Genomic DNA, 27,483 nt, shown 5'->3' with positions numbered 1-27,483 from the left:
GAGCTATTTTTGATCAAATGCAGTTCAAATTATAAAAATACACAGTGAAGTGGCCCTTTAATACATCACCAAATAGGATTCTCAAAGTAGACTACCAGCATCATTATCCAGTAGCAGTTCAAAGTTATATTTCATTGCAGTGCTTGAGCATTGCAATGAAATATGACTAAAAATTCAGAGATGCAGTTGCTTTATTGGAAAATGTTCCTGTTCATCTTCATATCTTTTTCACTGCAACTGAACCCTTTTTATTGTTTAAGTTCCTAATGATTTAAATGTTTTACCAGAAGCAAATTTGATCCAAATTGATGGATGTTGCATGTTTTTCTTAATGCAAGAAAATCAATTATTTGAAGCCCAGATGCCATTCAATCTAACTAGATTGATGGAAGGATTTTATAGCAACGTTTCTGTTGTGAAGGAAAAAAAAAGAGAAAAAAATTAACAAAACTATTTGCAGTAAATTGCAACAAAAATTAAGCACATTAAAAATATGGAAAAAATATGAATTGTTGCACAAAAAGAGAAGCTGCAAGCCTTGCATTGCTTCACTTATAAACATTTTTGCTATGACTGTTCTGCAGTTTAGCCCAGAGTCTCAAATAGTTTCAATCCGCCCCTGGGAAACATCCTGAGCAAGTCGGAACTTGCGAAAAACCCCGCAAAGGAGGAGTCACGAGGCGCAAGACACAGGAAGGAAGGACGGGACGTACATCTACAGACTACGTTTATGGAGTGGCGATAACAGAACTGTACGTTTGATAACTTTAGGTGACTGACAAAGAGTTTATTATCCGATTTGGATTTTACTCACTATCCGGATCTACAGGACGCACCGGCCGGTCCGGAGGTGGAATTGAGTCTGCGCCAAAGGAAGACTAAAGAACCAACAAGTTGGTACCAAAACTAAATAAATAACGCTTTTTATTTGTTCGGTTAGTGTACAATTTATAATGTTTAATATGTTTGTACATGAAGGTATTTAGAAACAAGGCCAAACACATATTTTTTTTTCTCGAAACTCCAGTCGCGGATTTTAGCAAACATCTATATTCATACCCTTTAAATCTTTTTACAGTTTGTCACGTCACAGTCACAAAGTTTCATATATTTTATTACGAATTATTGTAAGAAAGGGAAGGATAATCTGATAAACTGGGTGTGCGTATATCTCCTTTTACTCCGATACCCTTAAATAAAATGCAGTGCAACCAGAAGTCACCTAATTTTTAAACAGGTTCCACCGGTCTGTAATTTAACCTTAGCATTAGTCTTCCTGTTCCGCGAATTTGTCAGCGGTTTGTGTGAGAATAAGCAAATAGAACGAACAGGGAAGACACTAAGGAAGAAGTTTAAAAGTTAGATTATAAATCCCAAACTCTGCATGCTGTTCAATCCATCATCTGTACATGTCAAAGGCTCAGCTGCTAATCTGCCAAAACAAGACCTTTCACTTAACAAGTAACACTGTAACGTTGTAGAGGTCCATTGTGACTCTGGGAAAGATGTAAAAATCCACATCAGAGGTTGGAGAAGCCAAAATTCATTCGTTTTTCACTCCATGGATATGGCTTTTATGTAAGAGGTGAAAATACGAAGCATTGTTCAATAAGAAAAGCTTAAAATGTTCATCACTTTGAACACAGAGTTCTCTCAGTCAAGCACGGTGGAAAGGTTTAGATCAAAGCATATTCGGGATGGTCCAGTCAAAGTCCAGACTAAATATAAGAATGGACAAATATTACAGTTTCTAAATGTACAAACCTGGTGAAAGTACACCTGAAAAGATAGTTCCACAAAGTATTGACACCGGAGGCATAGGTACAACTGCATGCCACACTTTTCAGTAAACCAAACCAACTTTATTTATAAAGCACTTCAAAACAACCACAGCTGATACAAAGTGCTGTACATTAAAACACAACATAATAAAAAAAATTAAATAAAAACTTACAGTTTAAAAACAAAAACATACAATTTAAAACTAGATCCCGCTGGTGTTGAAAGCCAAGTAAAATAAATGGGTTTTAAGACGAACTTTAAAAGTGGACAGTGAAGGGGCCTCTCTGACCTGCAAAGGCAAGTCGTTCCATAACTTAGGGCCAATGACAGAGAAAGCCCCGTCCCCTCTGAGCTTCCTTCTGGATCTTGGTACCAGCTCAGAGAGGTAAGCCGGGGCAAGATAATGTAGTGATTTAAAAACAAACATGAGAATTTTAAAATGAATCCTAAAATGTACAGGCAGCCAGTGAAGTGAGGCCAGGTCAGGGATCACATGCTCCGTCTTTCGAGTTCCTGTTAAAAGTTGTGTAGCAGCATTCTGTACCAGCTGCAGACGTGAGAGCAGCGACTGACTGACTCCCAGATAAAGTGCGTTACAGTAATCCAATCACGTTGAAATAAAAGCGTGGATCAATGTTTCAAAATGCTGCCTGGAATTTATGTTTTACTCCTCATCTGACACCTTGAAACGAACAACCACATCTCTAACTTCACCACTGCTTCTGTTAAACTCAGATGTTAATATGAGCCCAGTTTTATTCATTGGACTGATACCAATATGTTACAAAATGACTAATACCGGCTGATACCGATGTTAGCGCCCACGCATCTCTACTTTTCAACTTTTTTCTTGTAAAACAAATTAAAATATTTTTTTTCTATAATCTTTACAGTTATGCACTTAAATGTGTGTTTATTTATCACATAAAATCCCAGTAAAATACAGTAAAGCTTGTGACTATAATATAACAAAATATGAAAAATTAGAAGGCTTGGAATCCTTTTACAAAGTGCTGTACTGACTTAGATTAGTTTCGTTTTTTTGTTTTTAAACTGAGGATTACATGTACACAATATAATGAATCACAACCATCATTGCAATACCACTGTGTGCAACTGCTGGGTGCAATATTTGCACTAGATAGATATTTTTAAGTGCCATGCATAGAAACCCTGCAGGCCGATAAAATCTTTTAATCTGTTGAAAAGGCGGCCTGCCCTCACTGGCCACACTTGTGTGTGTTGGCTTAGATCAGGGGTGGGCAACTCCAGGCCTGGAGGGCCGGTCTCCTGCAACTTTTAGATGTGTCTCTACTTCAACACACCTGAGTCAAATAATGAGGTCGTTAGCAGGACTCTGGAGAACCTGACTGCACTGAGGAGGTGATTCAGCTGTTGGATTCAAGTGTGTTGGACCAGGGAGACATCTAAGAGTTGCAGGACACCGGCCCTCCAGCACCATGATTGCCCACCCCTGGCTTAGATGCTACAACTCACAAACAGTGAGTTTGTGAGTTGTAGCATCTAAGCCAGAGTCCGAAAAATGTAGATTCATTTAGCCAAATATTGTGATCACAATATTATACCAGCAAAAGGTATAATGTTGCAATTATACTTTTTACTGGTATCAAACAGCCACCAACTACTGAGGAACTACTGGCCTATAACTCATGTTCTGACATGTTGACACAAAGGAAAGCCATCCTCTGGAAGCTACAGGATAGCAAGATAATACAATAAATAATACTAGAGTAATTGTTCTATTGAAACCACATGTCCAACAGATAAATACAAAGCAAAAGGATTGACCCAAAAATGACTTACTTAAGGAGAGGATTTCCTCCTCTCACAGGTAATGTGTTGCCTGAGATCATGCAAATAAATAATGTTTTAATAAATAACCTGATACAAATTACAAAGCAACAGCTCCCAGCAACGAGCAGCTGACAGCAGTTAGAGGCGGTCAACATTTTTAAAATTAAACAGCTAAAGTGGACATTAATAATGATAACAGTTAAAAGTGTAAACAAAACATAGCAAACACTCATGAAACACTGAATATTATTACATTTTCCTAACGTGTATGTTAAGAACATTTATAAGGAAAACACAGAGCTGATCCTAATGCATACCACAGTTACCGACGGCAACAGAAAAAAAGGGGGAGGAGCTGTCAGGTACCGGTTGCTATGGTAACCACAGCTGCCAAGAGCAGCATAGCAGAACTGAACACACCAATAAATGTCTGAAGAAACAACTTGTTGACTAAACAAAATAAATTCAAAGAATAAATACACAAATTTTGACAAATTTCACATCTACAATATTGTTAAATAAAACCCTGTTACACTTAGACGTAACTCAGAACATTTCCGAATGTTGACAATGTTTTGACATCTGGGGCTCAGAAATGTCCTTTTTCTCTAGAACATTTCTGAGATTAAATCTTAAAAGATTTTTTTTTTTCAACAATGTAATTTCCTCATGTGGTTTATGACTAAACCACACCACAAAACTATCTAGAAGTAGTTGCACTTAGTGGCATATTAACAAAATAATTAACCCATTTAACATCAACAGTAACAGTATTCGTTTGAATATCAGCCCAACACATAGAACACGATGGCACCTTTTGCTGTGTGTATTTAGTAATAAATCACATTTAACTTTGCATAAACATTTATTAGGTCTACTGAGGATAATATGTGTGATGAGTGATCACATTCACTTTAACATAAACAGTTCCCACTGCTTTAATGTTTACAGTTTGAATTCCTGATGGCTACAGAAAAAACAGAGAGAGGCTTCTCCTTGCTGGAGCGCATCCATGTGAAACCAGGGGTAATGTGAGTGCCACCCCCAACCAGCATGGTGTCAGCCTTTTCAGAGGTATGCAACAAGTTGGTGTTCTACTCTTTGGTACAATACTTGCTCTGGGCACAGTCGGAACTATAAAAAAAAATTGTTTTTCTGAAGAAAAAGCACATTTATTATTTTTGCAAAAGTTCTACTTTGTAGCTTTTCCACATTTTATCACGTTACTGTGTCAAACTTCAATGTGTTTGTTGGGGTTTTGTTTGTGATTGCCCGACTCCCTGCTTAATTGTGACAAGTGATGAAATACTTTCTTGTGTAAATGTGTTACACTTTATTTGAACTGCATAGTCACATAATAAAGTTCTAATATTAATATTTATGTGGCCCTTTGTGTGTGCAGTCTAAGCCCACTGAGCCACTGCTGCCTGTAAAGTGGTGTCATGTGCATGGCTGAATTGGAAACGTATGATTCCTGCTTGCCTGTCTTTGTTACGGAGAAAGTAGGAGGGACTAGAGAAGGGATGAGGAAAAATTGTTCCTGGGGAATTAAGAGGGAAAACGTGGCCAAAGTTTGAGCTCTACAACTAAACTTTGGGGAATCAAACTTCCCGTTGACCTTCTTGTAACATATTTCTCCCAGTCCTTTCAAAGTGGGCTATTATGTTTCTGCATATTCCTATTCATTCTGCCTTTACTGTGAGTCTTGACATGGCTCTTCTGGTTTTTCATTTATTTGCTGTTGTCATCATTTATTAATATATGGTCTTTTCTTCTAGATTCAGGGTGCACACATGCCATTGGGCCGGAAGAAAGGAAAGGCCCTCTGCATGTTGATGATGATCAACATCTTCATCTGTGTTCTGGTGGGCGTTTCATGGAAACTTGGGCACAAACGCGGTCCGAAGGGGATTCGGATTCCATCAGAGAGGTTCTGGCACCGAACGTTAATGAGCAAATCCTTCTGGAACAAGGAGCAGCAGCGCTCGGACATGATTAACAACCCGCTTATCAACGCAGAACTCTTTGGAGGCTCCTTTATTGCTCTGCCGAATTGGATTAATGATACCGGACCTCTTGACCCATGTGAAGCAGATTACCGGGTCCCAATGCAGGTTTTGGACTACAACACCCTACCAAAGCGGTTCCAGGACTTTCTCCTTCACATGCGCTGCAGGATGTATCCGATGCTGATAAATCAGCCCCACATCTGCGATGAAAAACCCTTCCTTCTGCTCGTGGTCAAGTCGCTGATGCCGCATTTCGACCGGCGCCAGGCCATTCGCCAGACATGGGGGCACGCTGGCTTCTTAGCCAATCGGAGTGTGGTGACCGTGTTCCTGCTTGGCAGTACTTCATCGGTGGACAACTTCCCCGACCTGCAGGATATGTTAAACCACGAGGCTAAGCTTCACAAAGACCTGCTGCAGTGGGACTACAGGGACACGTTCTTCAACCTCACCCTTAAAGAAGTCCTTTTTCTAGAGTGGTTCAGCACGTACTGTCCTCACGCTCAGTATATTCTCAAGGGTGACGATGACGTCTTTGTTAACACCTTACGAATTATTGACTTCCTAGGAGGCCTGTCTGAGGGCAATGGCAAAGATTTGTTCATAGGTGATGTTATCAAGAACGCAGGTCCGCACAGAAACAGAAAACTGAAGTATTTTATCCCTGAGAGTGTATTTGTGGGGCAGTACCCGCCTTACGCTGGCGGTGGAGGCTACCTGCTCTCTGGGAATTTAGCAATACGTCTTTCCAACATTTCTCAGCAGGTAGTCTTGTATCCCATTGACGATGTCTACACAGGGATGTGTCTGGAGAAGCTGGGCCTGGTGCCCGAAAAGCACTCAGGATTTAGGACGTTTGACATTGAAGAGAAGTACAGGGACAACCCATGCATTTACAGAAGCCTGATGCTGGTTCACAGTCGAACACCGCAGGAGATGCTGGAGATCTGGCCGTGGATTACTCACCCTGAGCTGAGCTGCCAGTGACCTGTTTCAACTGGTTTTAAAGTTGTCAGACAATCTTCTCTGTATTTCATTGAGTATTTTAAATGTGTTTTGTTTACTGCTTACTGCTGTCAATCATCCTCATATATGAGCTGCACTCACTCTCCCCCTTTCTCTCTGCTACCACAAAGGAGCATAACTATGCTCGTTATGCTAGCATGACCTAGCATAACTAGCATAGTTGGTTATGTTAACTATGCTAGTTAGCATAGCCAAGCAGTTTTCCTGAAACTGTAAGTTGTTCCTACAATATTAGCACATTTAACAGAACATACATGAGGATGACTGACAGCGCTAAGACACTCCTCCTGGCTCTGATTGGTTGTTTTTGACCAGGAGCTGTGCATTTCTGCTGATTCTAGCTTAAGGAGGAGGTGGAGGAAACTGATCTTTTCACAGACTATCCGTCTTATGCTGTACTGTCACGACAGTTTTAACAAATATGTAAAGAACATATTTTTGCAAAATGCGACTTTAAAGTAATTATACAGTTTTATTGATTTAAATAGGAGTATTTCATTAAAGTACAAGAATTAAAATTTTACTGTGTGAATTATTGGTTTTGTAATGAACTGGAGGAGGTAACTGAGGAGGATGAGGTCTGAGAACATCGCTAAGTGTTTCATATCAGTTGGGATAGATATTTATTGGTTAATTTTCTTGTTTTAAATATCTGAAATACTGCCAAACTGGTGGCATGACCTTTCCTTTTTTATCCACAGTTTCCTTTTGAGTTGTACTCATTTTCTTCTTTCACTTTATGCTGTCGTTTATTTTTAAGCAGTTATGAGGCAGAGTGGCAAAACCTGAAACTGCAGCTGTGAAGGTTTCTTTGCAGGTTGTTGCTAGGTAACCGAAGAGTGAGTGAGTTACTAGGTACCAAAGAGTGAGTGAGTTACTAGGTAACCAAAGAGTGAGTGAATTACTAGGTAATCAAAGAGTGAGTGAGTTAGTTGATGCCACCAACCTGGGTCAGCTCAGCTAAAGCATTTCCCCTGCCTACATCCCCCAGAATGCCATGCGGTTGTATTGATCACGTGTATATTGTTATTGATTTATTTCCCAGCCCTAACCAGGCCAAAGTAAAACACAACCAAAAACAATACGTAAACATAAATAAAAAACACTTAATTAAAACCATAATTAAAATGAATTATGTAGTCTCTGTAAACAAAAAGAATCATTGAATCCTTGAAAACTGCCCTTTAAAAAATATTAATCACCATAAAGGAAATTATCCATTTTAATTTATCATGTGATTAACTGATTAATTGCTTATTGCAACAGGCTTGGTAAATAGGCCTGTCATAATAACAAACAGTGCTGGATGATGAACTATCCTAATATTTATTGCAGTAAATGATCATATTTTTGTTTTGAGGCCATTTTAAAGTAATTTAATGATAAAGGCATAAAGCAAGTTCGTCCTCTTAAAGATTAATAAAGATTAAACTTTAATTTTGTATAGAACATGTAACACTGGAACTGGAAGATATTTTAAATAATCAAAATAAAACGCCACACAACCAAAAGCAATAAATAAAAATTAAATAATAACACACAACCAAAACTATACATAAAATGAATTATAATGTCTCTGTAAACAAAATTGCCATTGAAAAAATATTAATAATCGCAGTGGAAATGATGGAGATCATTTTAATCTATCATGTGATCCACTTTTTGCGATAGGCTGAGTAGTACATTGTATTTTTTATTGAATATTATTGTTTTTGAATCACTAAAAGGTTAATAAAAGAAACAATATTATTTAGTTGTATTTTACTTGTTTAACCAAGTAATTTGTTTAAAAACGGCAGGAGTACACTGAACCTACTTTTTGTGGAGTTTAGACGTCCATTAATCCTCTGATCAAATTTGAAATACTACAGCGACATCTGCTGGACGAAATAATCCCCGCAGGCGGTAAAAGGAAATCCAATCATCTACTTGATGAGGTTCACCTGCGCGGACAGGAAAGGAAAGGGAGTTTGACTGAAACAGGGAAGTTTTCTTTGGCTTGGTTCTTTTTTTTCCTTACTCCAATAAAAAGTTAAACAGTAAAGATAAAGGTAGTAAAATGCCTAAAAGAAGCAGCTTGAATTTTCCAAGCGCGCTGCTGGTGTTCCTGTTGACATTTGGGAAACGTTGTGACGCACAGGTTGGTTAAGGAGACATTCCTCCGAAAGCAGCTGGTTCTGGTTTAACTCTTCGTGTTGCTGTATTTACACGACTGTCTTTTCTCCGCAGGGGAACACAGAAGGAGTCAACAGGCCTCCAGGTGAGAATGTGTTTGTGTTTTTCCTTTTACAACAGGTTCTTGACCATTTAGCATTTAGTAATTGGCTTATACAGTAAAAAATAAGGTGCATAATTATACGGTGTAAAAATACAGCATTTTTTTAAAACATGCAGAAAAGCTTCCTGTTTTATTTAAAGCGGGTTTTATTGTTGTAATGCCATAGGATATTAAATTTATACCAGCTAGCAGAATATTAGGCTCCTGACGATCTTTTTTTTTGTATTTGGTTAAATTTAAAAAAGTGTGAAATTACATATACTACAGTAAACTGTGATGTCTTGGTTCTCAAACCATATCTGGTGTAAGCCTGTTGCAATTAACCAATTAATTGCATGATGAATTAAAATGAGCTTGATGATTTTCATTATGATATTACTATTTTTTTTTGAAGGGTAATTTTGTTTAGAGACATCATGATCCATTTTAGTTATGGTTTTAATTGAGTGTAGTTCTTATTTCCATTTTAGTTATTTTGGTTGTCATGATGGTTAGAATATCTCCCATTTAAGGTGTTAAGTGTTCTTTACAAAATTATAGTTTATTTGACAGAGGACGTTTTTATTATGGTATTAATTTTAATTGTCACTTTACTAAATAATGGCAATCTCTTTTATTGCTATTTCTGTTTCGTTTTTTTGGTTAAAAAAAAAATAAATTTTTTTTTTTCCATTTATTTTTACCTAAAGTTTTTTGGCAAAAGAAAGGTGTGCTTTTTGTCTTTTTATTTTATTTTTTTTTGCCAAATGCTCTTTTGGTGACAATTATTGAGAAAACGGTCTCAAAACAATATTACATATAATCATTACATTTTATCATCCGGTGACAAGCCTACATACGTGACAATAGAAGCTCCTGTGGAGCATGAACATTTTGTCAGACTCTGAGCGATAATGCATGGTTGGTTTTTTTCTTCTTCAGATGGACCCAGAGGGGACAGCAGTGCTTTCTTCGCCCTGCAGAGCTGCCACCAGCTGTTGAACAGCGACAGCGGCGAGTTTTTCTCCCCAGACTATTTGTGCTCCAACCCTCCTCTGTGGTGCAACTGGACCATTCAGGTGGATCCGGGGAAGAGGATTCATCTCCGCCTGGAGGACTTTACCCCCGATGAGGCCTGCCCACTGAAACAGGACCAGATCCATGTGGATGAGCCCGGCGCCCAGTCAGGGGGCCACAAGGTGCTGCAGAAGTGCTGGCAGGAAGCCAAGTACACGTCGTCCTCCAACACTCTGTATGTGGTGCTCCTGATCGGCGGCTGGCCTGACCCTCCTTACCGGGGTTTTTATGGTCACTACCAAGCATTTGGACCGCCGGTGGTTTACAACCCACATGAAGGCTCAACAGGAAGAAGCCAGGAGTCGGAACGTTCTCCTGGACTGAGTGAGCCGGTAGCAAATGACGTGGAGCTGGAAAACGATGATCTGGCATATGACTATTATGATCAGCAGTTGGCAATGGCCGGGCTGCCCTGGGTGCCGCTGGGTGGAGACAGAGGTGCAGAGGTGAGTTCTCTCTCACGTCCAGGCGGTTTCACACAAATTCAATGAAAAAGCAATGAGACATGTTAGGATTATGTCAGTAGTGACATTGTAAGATGTATCTAACATAGTAGCCAATTTGAATAAATATTACGTTTAGTCAAATGCCATCAAGCAAATACATGAATTGATATTCCAGTTATTAATCAAAAGCAACTCAAAGCAGCTGGGTTTTGGTTTAGATTTAAAGACACTCAGTGATTCAGCTGTTTTGCAGTTTTCTTTAAGTTTATTCCAGATTTCTGGTGCATAGAAGCTGAATGCAGGTCCTCCATGTTTGGTTCTGGAGATGCAGACCAGAACCAGAAGACAGGAGAGATCTGGAGGGTTGATGTAATGTATGTTAGTGTTATGTTGTTCAGTAATTTATAAACTAACAGCAGTCTGTTCTCTGAGCTACAGGGAGCCAGTGAAGGGACTTCAGAACTGGGTGATGCGCTCTAGCTTCCTGGTTTTAGTCAGAACGCCAGCAGCAGCAGCATCTGGATCAGCTGAATCTGTTAATTTTTTGTGTTTTAGGCAGACCTGTGAAGACACAGTTGCAGTAATCAATGCAACTACAGATGAACACAAGGATGAGTTTTCTAGATTTCGCTGAGACTTTAGTCCTTTAATTTTGGAAATATTCTTAAAGTAACAGACAGCCAATTTTTGTAATTGAGACCTAAAATGGAAGTAAATTGCAGCTTTCAGGCCGATCGCTGATTGTGAATCTCTAAGAAGTCTGCCCTGCTGATTCTGATTTTGTCTGAACTGTTAAATGTAGCAGGAAAGTTGGTGAAAGTGAGGTGACCATTGTTGGCTGCAAACATGCAGACATGACCTTGTGGGCCGACCTGTCGCTCAAACTTCTCTCATAAAAAAGCAAAAGAGGACAGTGGCTGATTTTTAGACCTTGGCTGAGGTAGATAAGATTGATGGATAAGATCAGCTTCACTGCAAGTATCGGTCAATCAAAAATCTCCCAAAATCAAGGAAATCTGGGCCAATTTATTGGTGCACCTCTAGCAAAATGTGAATTAATGGGCCCCCTTTAAATGTACAGTTTTTCATCCTAATTTGTGTAGTAAATAACCAAGGAGTATTAATAATCTATAACCTCAGACCTCCATTTTTAAATATTGTAGACTTTTGCTAAAGTCCAGAACATTATACGCTGTGGAGCCGTAAGAAGAAAATCCACAATTATTACAGTAAAAATGTTTTTGGTTGTATAAATCTTTGAAGCTGAAATCTTTTCCACTCTCAGGCAGTTAAAACCTTCTATCCACCCCTGAGGAACTACTCCCATGTCTTCCAGCCTACGGCTGCACCGACGTCCACCCACAGGATGTTCCGGTCAGGAAGAGGAGCCACTCGCAGCCTTTCCGGCCAGGCCGACTCGAGCGGCCGCTCTGTAATCCTGCCACCACAGCAGCATGATGAACTCAAACCTGGCAACGACACTCCAACAGCAAGAAAAGGGAAAACGGTGGAAGCTGCGTCTGCAGAGGAGAGCAGCCTGAATGGTCAGGTCTCTCCTGATGGTTTGGAAAAAGTTGAAGATGACAGACTGCGGGTCAATCAGGCGTCAGACCAGCAACCATCTTCTCCTTCTGACGGCACAGAAACCCAGAATATGGACCACAAGCATAACCACACTAAAGTGGTGGAACCCCAGTCTGAACACAAAGGGAACTGTGAGTCTATCAATCTGTCTGGATTCTGCAGATCTTTGGTTTATGCTTGCTTGTTCACATGTGACTTTGATTCATGAGATGTTGAAAAATCTTAATTTTCCTTTGAATAGAACCAAAACTAAAGCCGTTCTGAACCCTGAAATCAAATTGATTTTCTGTAGCTACAAATGATTTTAGCTGGACTATTACTTCCTTAAATCTTCCAGATTTTTGGATTTGATATAACAATATGACAGAATAGAAATGACTTTTATTGTTCCATAAAGGGAGAAATCCAGGGGTTACAGCAGTACCGGATATAAAGTCGCAACAAATAAAATATTGTACTCAATCCATGGGATGTGCAAACTAAGTAGGATGATGTTTTTCTTACAATGTGTATTAAACTTTAAAATACACTGTATTGTAAGTAGTCTGTCATGTATCAATAGCACAGAACCAAAAGTAAAAACGGGTCTGTTGTGATGTTTCAGCGTCGTTCCCCATTTATGAACATTTTAAGTTGTTTTAAATGTCAAAGTTTTGCCAAAACATCTCTGCTTGCTAGCTAGAGGAGATATTTGCTATTTAAAAAAATCAATTTCTGATGATTTCTCTGAACCCGACTTCAGATAATCCAAACTCCCTTTTCATGACCTTCTCCACTCCTGCTGTCAACAAAGTACTGAAGTAATTGTTGCCCAAACTACATTTTAGATGAGCTACCTCTACTTGGAGATTTGTGGTGTTGAGTGAAGTCTTAACCATAGAAACTGCTTTTACTTGTTTGATTTATCTCTGCACTTTTTCCACCTCTGCACACAAAACAAAAAGTTTTGGACTTTAAAAAAAAAACAAGAATCCAGAATGTCCCCTCAAAAGATCCTGGTTTAAGTTTTCTACTTGACTGCTTTCAGGAGTTACTGATGATTACAGAGAGCTGGGATTTAAACAGAGAGCTGGGATTTAAACCTGCACAGTGCATCCTAATTTCCATGTATCTATAAGGTTCAGAGGTCTTAAATTACAGCACAAAAGAACAACATGAATGTTTAGTTCTTTAATCTGACGATGTGTTTTCTTCTGTGTGACTCACAGCAGACATGAAAAATAAATCGGAGAGTCCACATCTGCCTGGTGGTGAGTAGGACTTAAAGTAAAAAATGGCAAAATAAAAATTTGTTTTTCACCATTAGTTTTGTAGAATCCTGCAGCAGCATATTAGAACCATTGTCAATTAAAAAAAAAAAAAAAAAAGTGTAAATTTCTGCCCAAAAACACTGCAATTTTGAGATTAATCTCAGAAATTTTCTTCAAAAAAATCTTGGTAATGTGAGTTTCTAAAGTCTACATTTTCACATTTTTTGATTTTTTTTCCTAGAAAAGTTCTGAGATTAATCTCAATGTTTTCTATGTGCAATTACTCTAATACCCTCTGTATGATTCTGCTGCGTTCTAAAGCAGCTTTCTGATTTATTTTGGGTCAGTTTGACATGGGTTGCAGTGTTTTGGGTCTGTTGACAGATCACCTGTTTGAAGTGGCTGTTGAGGTGAACTTCAGTCACGATTTGGAGGATTCCTGGGACAGTCTGGCTCAGCTGCTGCTGCTGTCAGTAAAGACTTTGGTATGTCGTTTCAAAAGAGAAAACTTTATGATCTAAACACAAGAAACAGCATTTCACCGATCTGAAACAAGCTCACTTACCTTTTGTGTTTCTGCAGATCAGCAAACAGCTGGAAGCTCTTCACACACGACTTTCCCTCTCGTCAAAAAGAATTAAGAGGTTTGGTCAGAACGGCCGGTTAGGCTACGATCACACAGCATGTTTTGATGCTCAATTCGGATTTTATTTTTATCTTGTTGCTGAAATCCATTTTTTCCTTTAAATCTTTTATTTTTTTATGGTATTCATAATTGATGAACTAATTAATTAAACCCGACCGTAATCTGACTTCCTTGCCAACAGTTTATAACACCAAAGCGACCCGCATGTGGGTGACGTCAAGAACGTTGTCACACAACGGCGTGCTGTTTATGGACGTTTATAGATGGATTTTAAAGCTTAGCCAACAATGGCAGCCAACAGTATTGTCACAAGATTATAAGACGGCAAAGTAAGCTAATAAAAAGAGAACAACTATTGGCGATGGCCTTTTGTGGGATTATGGGATTATGTTGTGATGCACTTCAGTTGAACAGATTTCCTTCATACTTTCAGAATAACTTTCAGCCATTGTTTACGTCTGGCTTTACCTCGTCTTTCTGGTGCAGAATTATAATGCGTGTTTCACATCAATGACATAAAAACCTGTTAAAATTTGACATCAGTGTTCAGAGTGCAGACACTCTGAAAACGGTTGGATATGCATTTGATTTTAGGGGGTGAAAAGACTGGAATTGGGTCGATCAGATTGGTGAAAACGTTGAATGGTAGGTCACATATGGGTATAAAAAGCAGATTTGAGTCGCAACCGCCTGCTGTGTGAATGTAGCTTAAAATGTTCAGTTTATTTTTGGAGACGGAAAATCAAAAGTCCAGTGAAATAAAGAATAGTTGGTGAAAACTGTTTCATGGTGATCCTGTGTGCAGGCTGAATGCAGGAGCGCTCTACATCCTTTGGCTGCAGCTCGGTCATGGGCCTGGAGGCATGCAGATCCACAGGGCCGTCCACTCAGCCATGCAGGGGCTCCTCGCCACGGGCGCCAACCTGAGAGTCAACCACAGGAGCGCCGTCATCATGTCTGTGTCCACGGCAGGTATCACTGAATCTCTGACATGGACTGGGTTTAGGCGAGATGCTATGAAGATGCTGAACAGCTCAAAAACAAATGTCAGGTCGTTGACTATCTTTCCACTAAAGTTTCTGAAAACTGCTGAATCTTTTTGTAGTATAAGAAGAGCTTAATGCAGGAAAGGTTGAAAACAGAGATGTGTAATCAGTAGCCAGCTGTGTGCGTTTCTTTCAGATGTGAATGAATGTGGGACCCAGCTGGTCCTGTGTGACGCTAACGCAGACTGTGAGAACCACTTTGGCACATACGCCTGCCGCTGCAGAGCAGGTTTTAGGGATGAGTCCCGTCTGGGATCCGGGGGAACCACCTGCATGGAGGCGCAGCCAGCAGGTACGATTGCTCCGACCGACTGCACAGCTTAAAGTTTTTAAACTACAGTTATTATCAATTTACAAGGTCTATGATGTTGGAGCAATCATTAGTTTAACAGCAAGGAAACCCAAGCTATTACTCTGGCTTTGCATCAAAGGGCCTTCCTGATGAAGGGATTTTGCTGCTATAAGAGATTGCATCAAAATTTCATTATGAACTTTAAGAAGAAAATGTTGTGCAAAATATGCAAGCTCGGTCTCCTGAAAACGATTCAGCAAAGACATCCTTATTGGATTGCAACCTAACAGGCCTGGTGTCAAGAAGGACATTGAACATTTTATTGGATGTATTTCACATTGATATTAATCACGTGTCTATCATGATATGTAATATTGTTGACTGACTTTTGAATCAAAACAAATTTTATGTCCAGAATTGTTGTTCCATTAACTTATTCATAGTTTTTGTCTTTATCAAATACTGAAACATTTAAAGGGGCAGCATTATGTTTTCCAGGCACTTTAATGTGCAGTCAAATAACTGTCACCTTCAGCTGTTAGAAAAATGCTATAAATATGACTTAAAAAATGTGACCTCATAATTTAGCACCTTGAAATAGGATCTGTCTCTTTAAGAAACTCCTGTTCTTTCTGAAACTCCGCCTTCAGGAAGTCGTCGCATCCCTCCTCTAGTAACCCTTTAACAAAGTTTCTACCAGTGTTGCACTGAGAAGTATCTTGTATAGAGTCTAGCAGATGCACAGCTCCACCAGGTGTTTGCTAAATGCTGCTGGCTAGTCAGAAGGAGCTGAGTGGGAGAGTAATTTGGAAACTGCAGCTCTGAGGAGGAGCTGTGTCTCAAAGGCGGGGCTAAGTCCACCTTGGCATTTTGTACAGCTGAATGGTTGCCATGGAGATTAAAGGACTTCCCAAACATGCATGAAAGAATCAGTTCAACACTTTGGGTATGTTTTTGACGAGGGAATAACATAACATGAAGTAAAGTTAGTTTTTTACATAATCCTGCCCCCTTTAACTATGAAAACAAGTCTTTAAACCAGACATGAAACATTTCTCCTTGATTGTAGCCAGACTTGCCATAAACATTTCTGGATGTCAGCTGTTGTTTTATCCACCTGCAGGTTGCGGATCCGGCCTGTCCTCGGAGGCTAAAGGGGTCTACATCCTGTTCTTCCTGCTCAGCTCCCTCATCCTGACGCTGCTGGCGGTGGCTGGCACGCTCTACCGCCGCCATCACTACGGAGGCTTCATAGTCCGCTGCCCCAGCAGCCTTTCCCCACCCGACCCAAACAACAACCATCTCCAACCCGACGACAGTTACTCCACTCCCACTGACTGTGACCTCCCCCCTCCGCCTCCACCTGCAAGGGGAGGCAGGGAGAGCTGGGCTCCAGGGAAGGAGCGCTGCCCCCCTGTGGATCTGCGTCTGCTGCGCTTCAGCTCTCTGCTGCCTGCAGACGGCTACATCGACCCACAGGAGAGCGGAAAGTTGTAATCCATAACCAAGTTTGTTTTCTTTAAGATGCCTTTTTTTTCCGTTTTCTAAATAACACTCTCATTCACTGTATGCAACCTGCTCAATTAAAATCACAAAACACCATTTCTCTGTTGTTTTATCTGCTAATATAAATAAACGTGCAGCCATGACTGCATGTTGTCTAGACTGTAGTTTGTGTAACTGATGCTGCCTGCTTAAAGCTTCCTACCTGGTACCACAGCATGCAGACAGTCGGGTCCAGTTTTCTAAGCTGTAGGAAACGACTAATACAGGCTTAAAGCAGCTAATCCAAAGCAGTGAAGAATCACTTCTGACCTTATTGCAAGACCCCCAGGAGGTCTGCTACAACCTACGATGGAGTGGTGGGGCCAGGCTAGAAATAAAAAAATTAAGTGTAATTAAAATTACAATGTATACAAGAAAAGTAAAAAATAAGTCATATTTTGAGAAGTCAGTATTATGAGATTACAGTAGAAATGACTCATGTTTTGAGAATAAAGTAAAGTATTACGAGAAGTCATTACAAGAATAAACCGTATGACAGTCGATCGTATTCTCGTGACTTTTTTTGCAATTTTCTCAAAATACATATTCTCGATATATTGACTTTATTCTTGTAATCTACTTATCAATGTAACTAATACTTTGTCAGTAAAGCCAATTCTGATGAATAAAAGCAATTCTGACGGAGCAAAAATAAAGACGTCATTTCTACCAATTAATTGGCAAACCTAAACAAACACTGGTATAAACCATAAGTCTGAAAAACAAAATGTAACTTTCAAACGTGAGAATTTAGTCGTTTATTTGTTGACTGGAACAAATTTTAAAATCTCATTTTTTGCAAAGCAGAAATTATTGATGAAAATGCATCATCACTGCTAAAAGGCTCACATTTGCGTTTAGTTTTTGAAATATTACTAAAGCAGATTTTCTAACTGAACCAACATTGCTCCTTGGACTGTTAACATTTTGCTTCTCTTCTGTTTGGTTTCCTTCTTTTACACATATTTCTACACTTTGAATATGAAATTAAACCATCATCACAATAACATCTCGACAAAATCTGAAAAGGAAAAGAGGTAAATGACATGCCTTTAAATTTACGATGTGTGCAGATTTATCGGGCGTCTCTATTTCTGGGCTAAGATGTGCTAGCAGGTGTGGTGCTTTGAAAGTTGCAGCTCGTGCACCGAGCTAATCGCTGTCCGAATGCTCCTCACGTCCAGCAGGCAGAATCCCCAAGGACAGAATCCCCACAAAGCTGCTGCTGGGTGAGGAGTAGATGGTTGTCAGCGGTTGGTCGGCCCTGAAGGCTCAGCTTCCTTTCTCTGCTGGCAGCCTGAGGTCAGAGAGGTCGGCACTTCCTCGTTCTTCCTCTCCTGTGCAAAATTCGGAGCAGCAAGCAGCTCTCAAGTAAACCTCACACCGCTCTCTGTCAGCAATATGCGCAGATTCCTCGTCTTTTACAGCCAGATGTCTATTTTCTCACATCTTGCAAGCTTGCAGGATCTCAGATCATCTTTTTGTTTTGTTTATATGCACTGGCTGAAAAAATGCTGCTTGCAGCAATTAAAGTTAAGGCATCATAGCGAAAGAGCCTGGTTTCTGGACATGCCATATAAAATTTATCAGAACTTAAGAATGAAAAACATGGATAGGAAAACATGAAGGCAGAAAATTGCACACACTTTTTACATCAGGTGCTCTTGATTACTTAGCATTGTGAGCAAAGCTTGGCATTTAGTTTCATTTTCTCATAAAACATCCAACACCTATTTATAGGCTGTTTTGAAAAAAGATGCTTTTCAAAAAAAGATGCCTCCTTGAAACACATAAAATCTGACTGTAAAATGTTCTTGTTTCTGCCTCACTTGGTCCATTTTGTTTTGCACTTTTAGAAGAAAATTCTGCACTTGAACGATTTTCAATTTGATGTCGACATAATGGGTCAAATGGTGAAGCAGCAGGTTTGGCTGCTGTTATTTTGTACATTTATTTGAAGTCGTTTTATATATCAAAAAATATTTGTATACTATTTAGTATTTTTTAGTGATAAGAGTATAATTTGCTTACATTTTTCCAACATTTGTTGTTCTCCAGTATTCATTTCAGAAGCATGAATAGTCATACATGTCTTCATAATAAATGTTTTATTATAGTCTCTTATTCTTAAAATAAGAGACTCAAAAGAAAAATCAAACAATGCGAATAGATCCTAAGGATAATTTTGAACAAAACCAAAAAGTTATTGACCATAAAGACAGAAAAACTGAAAGAAAAATAAAGCATATTCTTTAAAATAAACCAAAAAAATCCATCAGGATTGAGAGTAAAATGAATGTAGCTCATCAGGGGAGAGTCTGGATACATGGAGTAATTATCGATACGTTTCCAGGAGTCGCAACTGTCTCGCTTTGGGATCAAAATAAGAACCTGTAGCAGTGGATGCTGGAATCCATCCAGGTTTTCTCCCTCAGCTGTTCTGGCTCCAGCTGAGAAATGCTGACCTTGCATCTACAATCTAGATTAGCAGGTGAGTAATCCCCACCAGCATTGGTTAACCTGTAACACTTCCCTTCTCTTGTTGAAGCTGGATCTGCTGCAGTTTATTTTCTTATTAGCAGAGCCGAGTGAAGTGTGATTGGGCGGTGAGCCGTCGCAGGAGCTGCTTGGGCTGATAAGGAGGCAAAACCATCACAACGTGCAGCTCGGAGTCAGCCTGCACCACCAGGGGAGTCCAAATTCTCACAGAGGTATTATTTTAGAGAACAGAATCCAATCGCTGATGCCGTCATAAATGGATCGAAGCAAGCCTGAAGAAATTAATTTCATTTGGCCAAGTGCAAAGGGTCAGAGTTGTCATGTTGCTATAATGAGATCCATCCCTAAGGCTTCCAGATAAAACATTTAATTTTGTTCTCAGTGGAAGATGTTTGCTGTTTCCCCTGCAAGGCGAACTGACAACTGAGGCTTTCAGACCAGGATTGGCATGGAGGAGGTGAAAGGAGGCTGGTCTTTTCCCAGGTTATCTGTGACAACATGGTGACAGCTTTAACACATATATAAAAAAACATTTTTTAAATAAAAGTTATATACTGCAGCTTTAACCTCCTTCCATAAAGGCCAGATTTGTGGATTGTTTGACTAAGAGAGCGTTGTTCAGAAAAGCATTCAATTTGCCCAGATTGACTCGCGGAGAGGGAACTTAATCTGCTAACAGAACAAGTTCTGATCACTATTCCCACAAAACTGAGGCATGTGGAAAGAAACACATAGTGGACAACATGAACAAGGTCCCCCGTCACATTTAACAGCTTCTAAATAAATGAGACTTCAGTGCGTCATGTTTTCTGTCTTCATGTTGTATTAATCCAACAACCATGACTTAAGATGAATGGAGACTTCTTCTGACTGGACCTGTGGGGGTTTCATCAAGTTTGTTTTTATTTGTTTTTATAATTTTGGTCTTTCCCGACTAAAGGAATATTCTGATATTATTCCATTAGACGTAAATAACATGAGGTTGAAGAGGTTCCGTGTAAAATGTTTAGGATAACTGATATGAAGAGCCCATAAGTTAATAATTCAGCTCCATTTAGGTGGAAGAAAACAGATGAAAAATGATCAAATTATGTATTTTATTATTTTATGCACATTAAAGCGTGTTGCCGTGGTCTTATGAATATAGATGTTGCCTTTGAAAGGAACCCCGGCGCAGTGAGCATGATTGTCCCACAGGGGGCAGTATGCGGCCTCTGCTTCTCACTCCATCTCCTTCCTCAGGCTTTAATCATTTGTTAACCATATATATATATAAAAAAAGATGCACTTATAATCATATCCCTGTAATAAAGGAAATGTCTCTTTGTCCTCTTTCATTCAGCACATTGTCACAACCCAGAGCCTTAATCCTACAAACTGACGGACAGTTGCATCCTGGGAAAAGAGCCTCACGCCTTTGTTTGAGCTAGTCAAATCTGTTAAGCCCCAATTCTTTTGTGGGTATTTGCATACTCGGAAGTATTCTTTTATTGAAGGGCCAAATCCTCCTTGTATGTTATGCGAGGCATTTTTAGTATCATTTGTGGGGTATCTACATGCACTATTAGCGCCGCATAATACCTTCATATAATACAGCGGCATAATCTTGCAGATAAAGGATTTTTTTTCCCTGAAGTGTAGCGTTACGACGGGATGAAATGCAGCGTTTGCAAGCGGATTCAAAAAGGCTCAAATGTCATCAGAAATGTCAAGCGCCTCTGCAGTGACGGGATACGAGAATTATGCTTTTTTTTATCATTTTCATCAGCGGCTTCATTTCTGAAATTCACCTCTTGAGTTGAAAGACCGGGCTTGTCGGGCCTCTGCGATGTAATGGGCCTCGCTTTATACCTCTGATTTACCTGCTTTTCTTATTTTCTACTTTTCTACCCGCCTCTTTCCATTTTTGTCCCGTCTTTGGAAAATGTTCCCCCTTTTTCCAGCGGAGTTTCTCTAGCCGGCTGATAAACTGTTTATCTGCCGGTGGTGTTGGGCCCAGTGTGCTTCACACATTCACACTCTCCACAGGCCTTTTCTCTGCAGCTCTCTGGAGTCCCTTCTGCAAAACCTCTGATAAGATTGTGAAGCAGAGATGGCAGATGGGGAACTAGAGAGTGAAGGCATGAAACCTTTAGAGTCCAAAAATATATCGACCCGTGACATATTAGCTTACGTTTTCATGCAGAAATTGAGAAAAAAAAAAGGATTCCATCTTACAGTTTTGATATTTTACAGTTTGATTTTATGACACTGTCATGGAATCTCTTCTTCTACCAATTTCTAATTTATTAGCTGAAATAAATGTGGAAATCTACCATTAAGCGTCTTTTGGAAATAAATGTTTGAAGTTTTATCGCCCTTCCGAAAAACAGAAAAACAAAAACATACCAAGAGCAAATTCACCAAACAAGCTTTACATTTCCAGTATCAGTTTTCATTGCTGTTCTTCCAAGCAGCATTTTGCATTATTTGCTGCTTTTTCCTACTACTCTCCAACTGTGAATTATCTGTAGTTTTTGCTCCCATTAACTTTAACTTCTCTCTCTCTGCGTGTCACACCTGGCCTGGTGTTTCTGTTCAGGTGTGATTCCTTCCCAGAAGGAACCAACCATTGAACAGCTGCTGCCAACAACTTCATGTTCGGATTCTACAGTTTGACTTTGTCTTTCTGTGTTTAAAGGGGCAGTGTTATGCATTTTCAGGCACATACTGCCTTTTTAAATCACAATCAAGAAAATATGCTACCCTCAATAGCTGTTCTATATATGGAATGTATCTTAAAATAAATTTGTTTTTGGAATCTAACCCCTTTAAAAGGGCGTCTGTCTTTTTAAGGAGCTGCTTTTTATCACAACAACGCTCCTCCATGATGCCGTTCACAGCTGTTCTGAGGAGTATTGGACTGAGGAGTAGTTTATATAAAGTCAGCAGACGTGTAGTTCCACCAAGTGGTTCTCTAATTGCTGCTGCTGCCGCTAGTCTGGAGGAGCTTTGTGTTAATTGAGAGGACGCTCCCATATATATATATATATTTCACATATTTGTTAAAACTGTCACCATGTTGTGACAGATAACCTGTAAAAAGACTGATGAAGAAATGCACCACTCCCTACCAAAAATAACCAATCATGGCCAGGAGGAAGCTCTCAATGTTGTTAATCAATGTTGTGTACTTGCTGCTAAATGTGCTAATAGTGGAGAAACAGCTCACCGTTCCAGGAAAACTGTTTATTTGTATCTCTGATTGGTTGTTTCTAGTTAGCCCTGGGAGAAGGCAGAGAAGTAACATTTTTTTTTTTTACAATGATCAGTCTCAGTCCATACGGCTACGACATAGTGACAGTTTAAACCAATATGTAAAAAGATATATATTTTTATGAGTTACCTACTGCATCTCTAAGGTGCTTTAAAGTGGCGTTTTGATGGGCCAACGAAGAGATAGGAGGTATTTTCTGGGGTCTTGAGTAAAAAATGTCTCCTTTAGTGAATCTTCACTATCATATCACCGACTAACAGCTTCTCCAGTTCTTCTCCTGATAATGGAGCACAAGATTAGCTGCATATATGACTAGTAATTATCAACAAAAGTCCCAAAGACATTCATAGACCAGCTCGTGTACACAGCCAAGTACCTCTGTCGTGTTTCACCGTGTTGCAGCATCACTTTCCCTCCATATCTGAGCAATGTCATGCAGTTAGCTGCTTTGCATCTGTTTTCTGGCTGCTGTTTGCCTGTTTGTTTTTGTTCTGTCCTCCTGTGTGTTTAAGCGCCGATTTGTGCCAGCAAGGGATACATGAAAAGAGCCACAGCACGGACGGAAAACAAGCCTTTGGAGACGAAGGCGAAGAGGAGGGGGAAGAAACGACAACACGAGGAACGAAGCAGGGCTCAGAAATAAGCTCTGATTAAATAGTAAAACAATCAAACTGCAAAGATGAGAGGGAGAACAAGACAGAAAAATAGATGCACGACACACATTTGCACACACACTCAACGGTAAAAGCAAACACAACAGGCAAACAAGGAAAACAACATGAATTTAAAAAGACCCGGTGAGGACAAATTACACCAGCTGCTGCTTCTGTTTGGCTTCAGTCACAGAAGCAGAAAAGTTCTCCTGGGGATGCAGCTTAACTTTTTACAGTGTTGGTTCTCGCTTTATTTGTGTTGCAGGATAAATGTGCACAGTACTCTGATTACACTTTGATATTTGATTTGAGAATGAAGACAAACATAAAACCCGCTGCTCATACCTGTGGTGTTTTAATATTTTAATGTTTATGTCCTTGTAGCTGGACTTCTCTCTTGGAGTTGATTAAAAGTTAAATTTACCACTCTGCACAGTGGTAGTTGGTAGAGCTGTTGCCTTGCAGCAAGAAGGTTCTGGGTTCGATTCCCGGCCCCGGTCTTTCTGCATGGAGTTTGCATGTTCTCCCTGTGCATGGTGGGTTTTCTCCGGGTACTCCGGTTTCCTCCCACAGTCCAAAAACATGACTGTCAGGTTAATTGGTCTGTCTAAATTGTCCCTAGGTGTGTGTGTGTGTGTGCATGGTTGTGTGTCTCTGTGTTGCCCTGCGACAGACTGGCGACCTGTCCAGGGTGACCCCGCCTCTCACCCGGAACCTTAGCTGGAGAGGCACCAGCAACCCTCCCGACCCCACTGAGGGACAAGGGTGAAAGAAAATGGATGGATGGATGGCTTTACCACTCTGTGTATCTGCCTGGTTTTGATATTTCTTTGAAAAAAGCTGCAGATCATAAAATATTAACGTGGACAAAACTGTCAAAAATATGAATTTGGCAGCTTATTCAACTGCAAATCACCAAGTTAACTTTTCTATCAATGCTGACAATTTTGTTTTCTAAGGAAATGTATTTTTATTATATTATGAATCAAATTTTAAGCCATTAAAATATCAGGGGCAAACTCAAAATAAAGCACCTCTATTCATTAGCTTGTAATATATACTGTTCAATTCTGGAACATTATAGCATTATATTTTAACGCTATGTTTCTCAAATAAAAATCCTCAGCATCTTTTTCACTCCTATAATTATTAGGAATTTACCATTAATGATCATATTGGCCAATGCTGGTCAATTTATAACATTGGTATCAGCCTGATGAGTAAAATGATTTATTTTTGGAGTTTTGCCATTAAAAGTGTGGGAACATGTATAAAAGTATAATAATTTACTAAATATAATAAATGCATATATATGTTTACATATAGGAAGTACTTTGTGTTTTTTGAACAGGCAAAACAAATTTATTTATAGATTATGACGATATGAGTTAGCCATATTTGGACTAAACTAAACCCTAAATCAGTTAATCGTCATGGTTTCTGTTGCCTTCTGCAAATTAAAGTATCATTCAGAGCGTCTAACTTATTGCACTGGAAGATTTTGAGAATCTTAGTTTGCTGGTGAAAACAATAAAATCAGGAAAAATACAGGAAATAAAAATAAAACAAATGCTGGAATGAAGAAAAGTAAATTTTATTAAGTCACGGGTTGAATAATAAAGGACAGAAACATGCTGTGGATGGTCTAAAATATTTTACATGGATATAAATCATGTTTAAGGAAAATTTACCGACATCAAGATGTTTGAAACGGTTAGTTTGATTGGTGCTAAAGGAAGAGGGTTTTTTCCATTCACCTGCTCTGACGTGTTTGATTTATCTTAATTTAGTAAATATTTTCATGACTGTAAGCTGAAGCATGAGAACTTTCTATAAATGAAGTAATGTATAAAATATGATAACGTACATCCGTTGGCAGAACATTAGCTTGTTGCATAAGCTCCAGCCACAGACTGAAGGAAGGTTTGCGGTTCTTCTGACTCTCAGCTGCACCATCTGGCTGCTCGTCTCCTGAAGGAAGCGGTTCTGTTTCTTTGTGTTGCTCCAGTCCAGCGACTCCCTGATGTCTCGACTCCCAGCCTTTTATGACACATGGAAGACTTTTCAACCACCTCTATGCAGAGGCAGTGGACTGGTTCCTGTTAATTAGTACTTTGTCTCCTCTTAGAAATGACCTTTTCTCTTTTGCACTCTGAATAAATTGACTCCTGGTCTTCCTCTGTGTGTTTCTTTGGATTTTCATGGCTGCTGGTGCGTGCTCCAGTCTTGGCGCTGCAGCAGAATCAAACGACTTTCTTCTACTGAAGCCTGACTTTACTAAGTGATTACTTCAGTTGAATAAATAAATTGCAGTTGTCTTGAATCCTTTTCTGTAGGATCAAGAAAAGGATTACTAAAAAAATGACTGCAATGGCATTGAGCTCAGAAAATGTTTGAAACCCATCCATCCATTTTCTTTCACCCTTGTCCCTCAGTGGGGTCGGGAGGGCTGCTGGTGCCCATCTCCAGCTAACGTTCCGGGCAAGAGGCAGGGTTCACCCTGGACAGGTTGCCAGTCTGTTGCAGGGCAACACAGAGACACACAGGACACACAACCATGCACACACACACTCACTCACACCTAGGGGCAATTTAGACAGACCAATTAACCTAACAGTCATGTTTTTGGATTGTGGGAGGAAACCGGAGTACCCGGAGAAAACCCACGCATGCACAGGGAGAACATGCAAACTCCATGCAGAAAGACCCCAGGCCGGGAATTGAACCCAGAACCTTCTTGCTGCAAGGCAACAGCTCTACCAACTGCGCCACTGTGCAGCCCCGTTTGAAACCCGAAGGTTACAAATCTGTCTGCTGCCCATGAAGCCTAAAGATAAAAGGTATTTACACTTCTGATTATTTGAGCACTGTAAAGTCGTTAGTTCTACTTTTTTATACATATCAAGTTGTTTTACAGTTTAATTCCATAAAATACATCATTATCTTACCGTGGGGTTGTTACTGGAAGATGATGGGTTTCCTTTATAAAACTACAACCAGAATCACTGCCCTGATTTGGAGAATCAGAGATGAAGAGATGGCTTTTTCATAAATTAAGTAAAGCCAAAGCGGATTAGAGCAATAAAATTAAACAAGAATAAATATACATACGTGCAGTCCATGGGGAAAGTTAATGGGACATGGCTGCTTCCTATTCTATGAATTAATCCTGAAAAAATGTGGAAGATGTTTTATTTAAAATAGATTTTTTTTTTATTATTATTTCATTTTGTCAAGTTTTTTTTTTTTTTCCTTTTCCGGCCTCATCGATCTTTATGCCTGTTACATATTTACATGTACATATTTACATGTAACAGGTGCAACAAACTGTTTTGCAACATAATTTTATCTGTCATACTTGCTTGAAAAGGAGTGAGAAGAAGTTTACACTTTTAATTGTCCAATGGAAAAAGTCAAATCATCCTTTCTTTCAAACAGTGTCTCTACTCCACCCACACTCTGTGGATCTGTAGGCGTTGTTACAAAAAATAAAGCAAAAAGGAACTTGGTTTTAATGTAAAGTAGGAACTGATCTTGTGTAGACTTAAATAAACAAAATATGTATAATCCCTTTGTGATGAAATTGCATAATTACCATCAGCCACCGATGCATTTCACTGGAGACAGGACGATCTGTGGATAATGCTCTTATCCTATATTTGTTGTGCTTTACCAAATCCATATCTCACTATATGTAAGCAGAGATTGTATTGATTAAAGTAAATGATTTGTCCATAATAAACTGCAACAATATAATAGTAATTCTGAGTATCTGCATGTTTCTTATGCTTCAGAAAACGCAGATACTTGTTAGCGTGCACTATGGTTTCGTATGTTGAAAGGTTGATTCAAGCTAAAAACAAACCTTCTTTTATCTGTTATATGGTCTACTTTCTGTAGCTGCCTCGTTCTTCTGACCGAAACAGTTTGATTATTTTGGAGGAGGCCTTTGAAAAAGAAGCAGCTACTTGGAAGAATTCATTTCATCGGCAGAATCAAGTCGCCACCAGAGCAAGACTTTACTTTACGCCTGCTGCGTTTCCATTACAAATGTTTGTCTATTTTGCATATATGTTGGGGGAAAAAACACAATTTCTCCATTGCAATGTTTTCATTAAACAGGAAACACCATTAAAAACACTTGTGAATAAGTTTGTTCATGCAATAAGTCATTAAAAAACATGCAGCGCCATCATCCTCCAACCACTTCCTGTCTTCTTCTTGCACCAGGGCCGACATCCGGTTCATCATTTGACTCGTGTGATGCAAAAACTAAAAAATAAATGAAAAATTTCCATTG

At 39.4% G+C, this 27,483-nt stretch overlaps 2 protein-coding genes across 7 annotated transcripts; both read left to right on the top strand.

The window, feature by feature from the left end:
* The first annotated feature begins 430 nt into the window (after positions 1–430).
* Positions 431–7,155, top strand: b3gnt2a (UDP-GlcNAc:betaGal beta-1,3-N-acetylglucosaminyltransferase 2a). Of its 5 annotated transcripts, none has more exons than XM_081610409.1 (4): positions 431–752; positions 830–893; positions 4,525–4,671; positions 5,376–7,155. In XM_081610409.1, exons 3-4 carry the CDS (start codon positions 4,651–4,653, stop codon positions 6,591–6,593), a joined length of 1,239 nt encoding a protein of 412 aa, XP_081466535.1. In that variant the 5' UTR covers positions 431–752; positions 830–893; positions 4,525–4,650; the 3' UTR covers positions 6,594–7,155. The 5 variants fall into 5 exon arrangements, with proteins under 5 accessions (XP_081466535.1, XP_008416205.1, XP_081466517.1 ...); XM_008417992.3 differs by having other exon boundaries at positions 432–752; positions 4,549–4,671; XM_008417983.3 differs by having other exon boundaries at positions 431–893.
* Positions 7,156–8,314: 1,159 nt separating this feature from the next.
* On the top strand, positions 8,315–16,825 carry LOC103469901 (uncharacterized). 2 transcript variants are annotated; one of them, XM_008417953.3, is made up of 10 exons: positions 8,315–8,772; positions 8,862–8,892; positions 9,832–10,412; positions 11,698–12,127; positions 13,205–13,246; positions 13,631–13,731; positions 13,829–13,890; positions 14,698–14,864; positions 15,075–15,230; positions 16,354–16,825. In XM_008417953.3, the coding sequence occupies exons 1-10, from the start codon at positions 8,692–8,694 to the stop codon at positions 16,725–16,727; spliced, it is 2,025 nt and encodes a 674-aa protein (XP_008416175.2). In that variant the 5' UTR covers positions 8,315–8,691; the 3' UTR covers positions 16,728–16,825. The 2 variants fall into 2 exon arrangements, with proteins under 2 accessions (XP_008416175.2, XP_008416185.2); XM_008417963.3 differs by having other exon boundaries at positions 8,316–8,772; positions 13,208–13,246.
* Positions 16,826–27,483: the final 10,658 nt, after the last annotated feature.

Source organism: Poecilia reticulata, chromosome 1, assembly GCF_904066995.2.
Source record: "Poecilia reticulata chromosome 1, P_reticulata-male-v2, whole genome shotgun sequence".
Taxonomy (NCBI): Eukaryota; Metazoa; Chordata; class Actinopteri; order Cyprinodontiformes; family Poeciliidae; genus Poecilia; species Poecilia reticulata.
Note: the sequence above shows the minus strand (reverse complement) of the source record. Positions and strands in the feature narration are given on the sequence as shown.